Genomic DNA, 10,904 nt, shown 5'->3' with positions numbered 1-10,904 from the left:
CACCATCACAGACACTCCTGACGCTTCTGTGAATGAGCGGCAGAGGACAAAAGGGATCAGCGCTGAAGAGCCAACGGAGAGAGTGACCAGCATGACCTCATGGGTCAGCTGGGAGCCAGGAATGAAAAGACTCCTAGCTACCCCCGCCCTACAAACACACACACACACACACACACACACACACACACACACACACACACACACACACACACACACACACACACACACACACACACACACACACACACGCCCAGTGAGCGCTTGGACAACTGAAGCCACCATGGGAATATGGGAGCGTGGAAGAGGAGGAATCAGCACTGGGCTGGAGGAGCTGAAAGAAAGCGGTTGTGCTAGGAATTTTGGGTCATGCCTTTCTCTGCACATTCCTCACCATTCTCCCAACAATAAACTGTGTCAGAGACGATACAACAGCCTCCATTCTGGATACCTCGCACCAGAAAAAAGCCTTAAAGCGTCCGAAGCCGCGGCTAACATCCCAAAACTCAGATGATAACATTCCTGAACGGTGGAAGAGACGCGGATCTATAAAAGGCTCAGATTTAAAAGGATCACGTGGAGAAGGATGGATCTCCACCGGGGAAATTACAAACAGCTTGTGCGTACACTCGACATCTGAGGGCTCATTTGAGTTTGGCAGCTGGACTTCCCACAAACACTTGCGGCTTGTGGAACAAAATAGCTTTTCTTGCAAGTTCTGCACAAAATAATGAGCGTATAATCAGAAAATGCCACATATTTATTTTTAGGAACTGTGAACTCGGGCGGAAAAAAAAGTAAAACAGAATCAGTCGGACTTACAAAATGTTGTTTTGCACAATTACAGCTCGATCGTTTATTCAGCTGTCAAAATAAAAGTTCTGCATGCAGTAAAAACTGGAAAAAAAATCCTTCGTTCTGTAGATAAACACCTTAAAATAAATAAATAATTTAAAGAACAAAACAAAGAAAAGTTATGTACAGCTGTGAAACACTGAAAATGTTCATTGGTCTACCTGGAGAGGTGCAACTACAGAGCCTTTACCCTTTGGTCTCGATTTGTTCACTCTTTGTGCTTGCTGTTTTCTTTGGTAGTTTGGTTTGACAGTCACTGGAGCTTTAAGTCTTTTTCAGTCTGTTTGCTGCTCACAGTTTGCTCTCCTCCTCCTCCAGTGGGCGATTCAAGCCTGGGATGAATTTGAGGAGGCGTCTGCGGAAGCTTTTGGGTTTGGGCTTCCTCTGCAGCGAGTTGACCCCCCCCTGCTTCTCCCCCGACGCGGGCGTCGACGACGACGACGACCCCCTCATGTAGCTGCGAGTGCTGGCGCTGCGGGTCAGCTGAGTCTTGGCCGTGGCGAACATTTCGCTGGCCGGCCTGAGGCGCTGCGGCTTCTGCGCCGGCTGCTGCTCTTTCTTCTTGTCTGCGTTTTCCAAGTCCGTGCTGCCGTCCGCCTGGTACAGGCAGGTCTGGTAGAGGGGGTCGTCGTCGGTGGCTGTGCTGAGGAAGCTGGCGCTGCTGCTGGTGCTGCCGGTGCATCGGAGCGCCCTCTGGGCCGCGGGGCTGGGAGCTCCGAGGCTGCCGTACACACCTGCTGACTCCAGGGACTCGTATATGGCGGCGTCACTCATTACTATACCTGCAGGAAAGAAGAAGGCACTGTGAGGGAATGCCACAGCTTTACCTGACTAATATCGCTGAACACAAACGAGGCAGGCTACTGGCTGCTTTAATGATAAGTATTTAAAGGACTGCATTTATTCTCTTTATCAACTCGCTGCGTCTGATATGTTTTAATCTTTGTTTTACACACTTCCTTCTAAGTATCGTTATCTTCAGTATTAAAACAAGGGACCTTGTCCATTTACTAAGATATGTTGGACTCTTGCTAATGTGTATTTAAAGAAATTTATATTTGTGGAGGAAACTTAAAATAAAATGTATAAAAAAATGTCTAATCAACCAAAGACTTTGCGACCCCCCTCCCGTGCGTCACCCTAAGCACTTGTTCAAGACCTACGATCTAAAATGTTAAAAATAGGAAAAACACTGAATGAGAGGGTGAACGGAAACTTTTGACAGGTACTGCGCTTCTATAATGAATCTCCAATACAAAAAATACCAATGCTTTATTCAGTACTGCAAAAATAATAATCAGCCTAAAGAAATAGTATCGGTCACATACCATGAACGAGCCTCTGCTCCTGCACCATCAGCGAGCGATATTCATCCCACTTCTCATGAAGAGTTTGCTACAAAAGAACACATTTGAATTTATAATCTCATGATACGACAGCACATTCATAAGTAATGTTTTACAGAGGCAGACGGGTATTAAGTCAAATGACCTGTGCCCACGATGCGCATGTTTTGCATTAATAGGAATACTCTAAAACATCACGAGACAGTTAACAGGAAGATGACCTTTTACATCCTGAACTTCAGCCCGATCTATCTGCCGGGACGATTTTGTCAGTTCTTTTTTTTTTGTTGTTTGTTCACGCCAACGTAAATGAGGCCGCAGCCGTACCGACTAGTGCGACATCGACATGATTCAAAAGCAGTGTGCACAGCGGCAGGTTAATCTTTAAAACGGCGGATTAGTCGGTCAGAAGCGGCTGTGTTTGCGGCGGATTAGAGCGGGACAGCTGCTGTAATCTTGGGGGGAAAGCTCCAGGACTCGAGCCACTTCACAGGCAGCTGGAGTCAGGAATGTCTGCTGCCATTGGTGCGCCTGGCGCACAAGCTGCTGATGCAACAGGTGGTGGTGGTGCTGGGGAGACAGGTGTAGAGGGAGGGGGAGGTGGCGTCTATATCTAGCGTTTAACATAACGTGTGTGTGTGTGTGTGTGTAAAGCTGCTGGACACACATTCAAGCTGACTCACCGCTGACAAACAGTGAAAAACGGCTGCAGCACGGAGAAGACAAAACAACTCACCTTCAGATACTGCAGTCGTGCCTCCAGCTCGGCCTTTCGGATTGAGTCACTGTAAACGGTATCCAGCCTTCAAGTGAAAAACCAGAGGGCAACAGAGTTAATAAGCGTAACAGGAAGCACTTATAAAAACTACAAGGGCGCACAAAAAACTGAACCATATGAAAGGCTCTTTTCATAAGTCGAGGCAGGACTGGGTCTGGTGTCAGGCGACGGTTTACAACCAGGGAGAGGGATAAGAAACATATACAGTTTCCACTCTTTGAACCACACGCGTGGAAGAACAACTAACAGAGCCTCGTTCTCGCTCTGACACTTTATACTGACTGGAGCCGCACGTATAATTTCATGATGTCAGTCTATAAAGTCGCTGCCTCCACTGATGCGGTTGACCTCACCTCTGCTGCTGCAGCTCAGAAAGGTTTCAGACGGGGCCTCGCTAATTGTCCCTTTAATCTTTTACAAGCACAGCAGGAGGGCGAGGAAGAGAGCGTGGTTCATATTAAACGCCCACTCAGTAAACTGACTCAAATCGAGTACGAACAGCGGCGCTGAACACACGCAGGCTGCAGCTGAGACAAATGAAACGATTTTTACATTAGTCTCAATTATTATTCGTCTAAGATTGAATTAGACCAGACTGGGAGATTCAGCTTCCACAAACCAAGGGTTACTTCTTCAAATAGTGATTTCTGGGCCAGCATTTGGTGCAATAATAAATGACTACACCTCGACACGTGGAAGTTAAACTGCAGGCGGACTTCATTACATTCTGAATGTCACTGTGATCTGTTGTTCTCTTCTTCCCTTTTTTAAATTTATACTTCACGTTGGCCACTGAATAAACCTTTCTTTTGTTTACCAGATGTTTCAAAGAGCCAGTCAGATGGCTAAGCATTGTGGTGTTTTAGCATATTTATTTTAAAATACATCTGCGATGCGCTAAGTAGAAGTGTTTCAGTGAGTCCGTGTACCTGATTGTGTTCCCGCACGCTCTGATGAGCTGAACGATCTCCTTGTGTCGGAATCCCTCCACGGTGGTCTCGTTCACACTTGCGATGGTGTCCCCTGCACACGCACACACACACACACACACGCACACACACAAAATGTGTTAACCAGCAGCCTTAAGGTCAGGATGCGCTTCAATCCGCTGTGGCTTCAATTACTGCAAGATGCAGCCAACTGGGGCGTGTTTGACTCTAAATGAAACCCCGACACATGTGCGACACAAATGTCATGGAAGGCCGGGCGTGTGTGCCGTCGTGGCCCGTGGCTCATCGCTGAACCACAGTCACCTCAGGTGAACCGAAACCGCCGATTTTCTTTTGCGTTAACGCATGCATGTGGCCGCTGTATAGCGTCCATTGTCGAAGGGGTATGCATTTACCCATCTATCAGAGTCACGTGGTTCACTTCTGGCTCTCATACGTGACAACAGCCTTTGTGAGGGTTTTAGCACAAAGCCTATTTTCCTCTTTCACAAACCTCAGTGATGAAGTCACCGTCTGCTGCGAGACACAGGGCACAATAGAGCGAGCATGCGAGGAATGTAGGAAGTGAAACTGAAGTGACATAAGCAGGTTGGAAGAAGGAAAGAGGTGGCGTCAGAAATAGATAATGACCTTCCCTTTTTGACACAGTGGTGTCAGAAAGGGTGGAGGCACAACGCTAACAGCGGTCAGCTTCTGACTGAGTGGTCACGGGTTTGGAAGCAAAGTGAGCCGCCGCTGAGAGCTGCATCTACTCAGGTCACATTAAAACAGATTTACTATTACGCTGCTTTTATTTTTGAGGAATTAAAATAAGTGCTAGGATAGGCTCCAGCCCCCCACCCCCCAAGACCCTCTAGTTATAGAAGATGAGAATGAGACAAAAAAAAGGACCATGCCAGACGTGTTGTCATTATAAAAATGTCACTTCCTCTCACACTGGCTGACACATCGATGAGAGGAGCCGGCAGACGCACGCTGGCTGAAATAGCCGCTCATTTAGTTGTTTGTTGATTGGAAAAATGAGTGGCAGCACAGTCACATCTGTACTTCCCTAAACAGCGGGCTGAAACGCATGAGTGCTTCTTGTTGACGTACAGTACACAGTCTCGGGAGGCAAACAAAAGAGGACAAGCCGAACCGAAAACCTCATAATACATTCACTTCCCCATCGTGTCTATTTCAAGTGTTTTCCAGGTCATTACAGGCTAAGGCGGAGCTCAAATAAAAAAAAAAAAAAAAGAAATACATACATAAGGAAAATCAGGTTAACTCACCAACTTTAAGTCCTGCTTGTTGGGCCGGGCTGTCTTCATGAACCTTGCACACAAACGTACACATCTCCACGGAGTTCTGGTCCTGGTGGTGGAGGCCGTAGGTCTGAAAGAGACGGGGAAGTCATGAAGACATTAAGAAAGGGAACATCGCACTTATCACTGCTTAGGAAGCGCCTTATGCAACGCGAGTGATGTCTGTCGTTTTGAAATAATGTAGCAACAAAATGCAATAGAGAGAAAAACCACTGAATGAGACGCCAGGACAGACACCGCAGGAAGGAAGATTGTATCACAGAACATGCAGACGTGACGCAGACGAACAAGCTGGTTTCCTCTTGTCTGTTGGTGGATTTAGTTAATGTCCAACACGTTAAACCCTCAAACTGAGGCAGTTCAGTTTAATAAATGTTAGTCTAAATAACTCACACTGTGTACTTTTTTTGTTCTGTGTCACTTTCTGCTTCTGCTCCACAACATTTCAGAGGGAAATGTTGCACTTTTAACAACGCACACCACAGAGGTTTTATATGGAAACTTCCCAAGTGCCTCGTGAATTTGGACTAGGGTTTGACTGAAACCAAGAAAAACAGCAAAGGTGACGTCTTCAAATGCCCTGAGTCGATTTAAGCTTAAATTAACTCACCACTAAATAATAAACACAACTCCTACCAACTCCTAATATTTTAGAAACCACTTTAAAGCTTTAACTAATGAGAACACAGTAGAGGCAGTGTGTGAGAATGATTTAGCTTTACTGGCAGGTTCTCCCTGTAAATACAAATACACCTGCAGCATTCGTTTGAAAAAGTCTGATTACAACGAGTGTCCAACTGAACTTCTTCTGTGGTAACACTTTGACCTGCATTTTACTGGTAACTAAATGATGTGAGGACTTGTTCAAACACCGGAAGGCTCTAATCTTCTGTTGTCTAGGTGACAGTTTTTGTTACTTCCACATCTATTTGCATGCTCTTCCTTGTTTCAGTCACCACCGCCCCCGCAAAAGGTCAGAGTGCTGCAGGACATAGATAGACTTCCCCTTGTCACACACATATCAGTCAGTCAACACGCTGTTGCCCTTCTCTTATAAAAAAAAAAAAAACAACAACTGGTCGAACGATTGAAAAACAAACAAGCGCCTGGTAAAATAACACACAAGTTATCGAGCCTTCAAATGTGAATCCAGCTAGGACGAGTGCGACCTATGGAAATGTGAAATGATCAGATCTACGTTCGCCCTGTGCTCGCTGCTGGTTTCCTTCTCAGCAGCTTCAAAGACAAACACATAACCATGCAAATGTCGCCGAGATGCAAATGATTCATTTACATTCTGGAGGCACAGCTCCAGCCCCGAAAACGACACGACAGAGCCACAGGACTCCAAGTGTGTGCCTGTGTTTCTCTGCTGACCATTGAACTGGTCCTCATGATCTCACTTCCTTCTGGCCACAGGCAGGCAGGAAGGGCGGGAGCCCCGAACGAAACCACAAATAGAACAATATGTCTTTTCCTCTAAGAAGTACTCACAGCAACTGGACTGAACGTTTAAAATATCCATGGTACACTTGCACAGTTTAATCAGTTAAAAACCGTTCAAAGAAGGAAGTCTGGAGAACAGGGCCGGCTTTGTGAGGAGGCACCTCGGGGCGTCAGGAGCAGACAGAGATGCGAGAGATACTGAGGTCAAATGTGTAAAGCGTCTGTCTGCTGGGCTTGTGAGAGTGGACCAGGTATTACCGAGGGAGCGTGTGAGTAAACCACAGGGCTTAAAATACAAATGCCGTGTGAGAATAAAAACACGTCGAGTCATGGGATTAACGTGGACGAGCTATCTGACTGATATGTGACCTCTTACGCTCGCCGGCGCTGCAGAATGTTTAAGAGCCTCTCTAAGCCGCCGTCGCTTAAGTCTCGTGATCTGTTTACAGAGACGTTGAAATGTGGTTAAACGGCAACATGTCGCTGCTGATCTGCTCACCTGAATCTCAAAACCAAACGTCTCCTCCTCGTTCTTCTCCAGGACCACCACCTTCCTGAAACAGAAAGAAAGATCTGTTGTTTTTATTCCTACTTTAACTCTTCACTACGCTAAAGCTCTATTCTTTTATTTTCATTCTGACTCATCTGCAAACCAGTATTTTTCTACATTAACTGTCTGTGAATGTTCTCAGTCCGTTAAAGAAACCGCAGCTGGACGTTCTTTAAGTCTCTTTGAATGCGACTCCAGCTGCCTTTCTTTAATGTTCTTGGATATGCATAAAAATGCTAAACTAAAAGACCACAAGGTCAATGTATGGATTCATGGCGCAGCCTGATCAAAACTGCACAACAGGAGATCTCTGCTGGCTGTACAGGACATCCTCTGTGTCCAGCAGCATGTGGACGTCACAGACGTCTCAACAGTACAGCGGCCGGCTGGACCGTGGGACGTCAACATGAGCACGCGGGAGGAGGCATGAAAATTCATGACGACCCTCAAGAACATCATTCATCACAATGGCTTCAATCGCTGTGTGAATGCAAAGGCCATTCATTATGAGACGAGTCTGCTCGCTCGTAATCATTCCGAGGGAGAAGATGTTCCATCGAAAAGACCGGTCTAAGAACAGAAATGACAAACCCCCAGTGAGAAATGTCAGGAGTGAGTGACGAAGGAGCTTGTACCTTTGTGGTTCTGGTGACTGCGTTTGGGGTTTCCATTTCTGCAGGCCACCGCCCTGCAAGGAGAAAACGAAACAACGCATGAAGCATGTCAGACACCTGCAAGATTACTCACGAGGGTTTCCCCCCCTTAATGTTTCCTCAACGCACCTACTGTACACATCACTGCGTCTTGACTGGTCCGTCAAGTCTTGGAGCTGCACACGTGCGCCGCGCACCGTGCACCGGGCCTTTGTACCTCTAAGCCACTGAAACCTTACGCTGGCATGCAAACATTAGTGCTAAAACCAGAAATGCGTGTCTAGCTGTACTTTGTTTACTTTCTAGCAGTCGCAGCGACAGAGAGAAAAAAAAAAACGTCCTCGGCCTAAATTTAACCTCAATTTATTATCGCATCAGCTGCCTGCAGACACTGTTGAGCCAGCAGAATACTTTGATCTATTAGATCAGTTTACACAAGCTCCAGTCTGTTAGAAGAAGCAAATAAGACACAGGGCGATGGACCACAATGCGTGCATTGAGAGGGAAGCTAAGTCAGCAGCAGGTCGTGTCCCTGCCCTACCTGGCTGCATAAATAAGGAAGCCATCTTTCCAGGAGGCTTCCCTAAATCACTTCAATCAATCCACCTCCGTTCCAACTCAATCATTTTCAAATGTTTCTCCTATGAAAGGCCGCTTTGTGCTGCAGCCTCTCCCGAGTAGTAAAATGTTGCTTTCTTTACGTCCCAACACTTACAGAATTGTCCCGCACTCGTCTCAATGAGAGCATTTATTCCCGCGTGCCCACAGAGACCGGGCGGGGGCGGCAGGGGCAGGGTCTCCGTCCCCGTGTTGCGCACAATGCAGTGTTGTGGCCCCTCACTCTGGCTACGGCACACTGTGCCTCTCTTTACAGCACGCCGCTACACATCTGTTCGAAAAGTAGCCGTCCAACCGGGATGTAAACTTATGCCAGAAAGTTGTGAATCAATGGAGCTTTAGGAGGAAAAACACCAGGCGGTAAAATGTGTTAACTAACGATTATGCAACACGGGCTCAGGCCGGTGTCATTCTTGACCATCAGACGGGGACGGCTGTCAGCCTCGGGGAGCTGCTCTGACAGCAACTTATCAGCTCAAGAGGACTGGTTTGTTTGAAGTTATCCTCAGCGTGCTTTTATTTTGAAATAAGGTTCACACGCACAGCCAGAGAAAATAAAAATGTTGTGTGTGGACAGTTTTCAACAGGGTGATCTCAGTACTCCATCTGATCTTAATAATAATAATGTACTTTGTGTAAGTGGTTTACTTCGTCAGACAGATACAACTCTGCTCCTAATCACCAAAACTCAGGGTTGAAGCGGTTTCTTAATAATCTCCAGGTTCTCAAACATTAATGATGGTGATGATATGTTTTATGAATATCATCACACCGTTCTCTCTGTAGAAGTGACTGAAGTTTCCAGGCGTGTTCAGATGAACACAGTGAACACGTTGGATAAGCTGATGGACAATTAATGGGCTGATAAAATATCTCACTGTGAAATAACAGTCAAAAACATCACAGCACAGAAGGAGAAAATGGAAGATTAGTTGGTAAACTTTAAAGTTGACAACGTCTAGTTTTAAGAACCACTAAATAACTTTCTAGTTTCAGTATTAGACAGCATGAAACTGAGAGCCAGTGAGTGAGGAGACGGTGTAAAAATAAAAAGCTCTCTCAGTAAGTGAACTTTGGACTGAGTGAGTTCTAATTGTCCTCTTACCTTTTTAAAGTTCCTGGGCAGCGTCCCCCCAGAGTAAGCCAGAGTTTTGTAGTTGTAAACCTCCGAGGAGTTTGTCGGTACGTCCATAGTCCTGCAGCTGTCTGACTTTGACGAAGGGAAATAAATGTCGTCTTGAGATGAAGGTCCACTATCCGGTGCACTGGAGTTCACCTTCCTCAGCCTCCTGAACGTCATGGTTGTTGTTATTGTTTTTAAAAAAGAGGAAAAGAAACTGCCTTGCTGTCCCCCAGCAGGGAGTGAAACCAGCCGGGAAAGATGCTGACGAGTTTTGAGCTTCAACGTGGAGCCAACTACAATTTCTCTGGTGAGTGTTTCCTCTGAAAGGGCTGGGGGCGGGGCTTTGTTGTCAAGGGCCAATAGCCATGTTGACGTGCATCCTTCCTGGTGCATTCAGGTGCACCTCGGACGTTTCTGATTCCCATTCAGACCTCAAAAATAAGAGGCTAAAGGTGTGTTTAATTGGATAAAAGCAACGATACGTGAATATAAAGCCATGTGAACTCACAGTAAAATGGATGAATTATTGATCATGATTGTCTTTTTTCCCCCCGGTAAAAATCCTATAAACTCAGTGGCACCAGCCTCCAAAATGTGAGGAGTGTATGTTTTCCTCTGTTTTATATCTTTTCATATTGTATATTTGGGGGGTTGGGCTTAATGGTTGGACAAACTTATACATTTGAATGACATTTTCATTATTTTTGATTATTAGTCCGAAGTTATATGCTTTGTTTATTCTTAGGTTACTTGCAACTTCACTGTGCAACTTTCAATATTAGCTTATATTCAGTTTATTTCCAATGAAGGAGATCTAAATGTAATTCATAAGTATTTATCTGCGTCCTAAAACATGGTCAGTCGAGCATGAGTTCTTTGTGTAGTTCTTTTGTGCCTTAATTTGTGCAATATTCCAACAGTTGTGTAAATCGTTTTGACCACCAGCTGTTCGCAAACTTTCCACACAAACAGCATGCAATCATGTGAGTAGTTCTTCCTCGTCCGACAGCATCGACAGCATGTGAAGGCAGCATCTGTTGCTGCAGATCAAAGTGTTGCTTTTGTTAGTTTGTTTCGCAGAAATATTCTTCAACAAAAAACTGACTAAGTCTACTCTTGACAATTAGTAGATTTAGTTGTAAAATTAAAAAAAAGAGAGACTGAGGAGACAATTATGTTGAGTCAGTGGACCAGATCATGTAGCATCCATCTGTTCCCACTGACTAAAAAGCGAATAACACCCCCTCGTGGTAGAAAGATGCTCTACCACGCATTAAAAAG

General features: G+C 45.6%; 1 protein-coding gene across 1 annotated transcript; it reads right to left on the bottom strand.

The window, feature by feature from the left end:
• Window positions 1-738: 738 nt before the first annotated feature.
• Window positions 739-9,924, bottom strand: tamalin (trafficking regulator and scaffold protein tamalin). Its single transcript, XM_047591766.1, has 8 exons — window positions 9,606-9,924; window positions 7,865-7,917; window positions 7,179-7,233; window positions 5,201-5,303; window positions 3,906-3,999; window positions 2,935-3,001; window positions 2,181-2,247; window positions 739-1,634 (listed from the first exon to the last, which is right to left on the bottom strand). The coding sequence occupies exons 1-8, from the start codon at window positions 9,798-9,800 to the stop codon at window positions 1,144-1,146; spliced, it is 1,125 nt and encodes a 374-aa protein (XP_047447722.1). The 5' UTR covers window positions 9,801-9,924; the 3' UTR covers window positions 739-1,143.
• Window positions 9,925-10,904: the final 980 nt, after the last annotated feature.

This window comes from Mugil cephalus, chromosome 1, assembly GCF_022458985.1.
Source record: "Mugil cephalus isolate CIBA_MC_2020 chromosome 1, CIBA_Mcephalus_1.1, whole genome shotgun sequence".
Taxonomy (NCBI): domain Eukaryota; kingdom Metazoa; phylum Chordata; class Actinopteri; order Mugiliformes; family Mugilidae; genus Mugil; species Mugil cephalus.
Note: the sequence above shows the minus strand (reverse complement) of the source record. Positions and strands in the feature narration are given on the sequence as shown.

Coding starts and splice junctions, on each gene's coding strand:
- tamalin (XM_047591766.1), bottom strand. CDS start 9,800: ATGACGTTCAGGAGGCTGAGGAAGGTGAACTCCAGTGCACCGGATAGT. Junction 4,000..5,200: donor ACAAGCAGGACTTAAAGTTG/GTGAGTTAACCT, acceptor GTGCGTGTGCAG/GGGACACCATCGCAAGTGTG. Junction 1,635..2,180: donor GGAGCAGAGGCTCGTTCATG/GTATGTGACCGA, acceptor TCTTTCCTGCAG/GTATAGTAATGAGTGACGCC.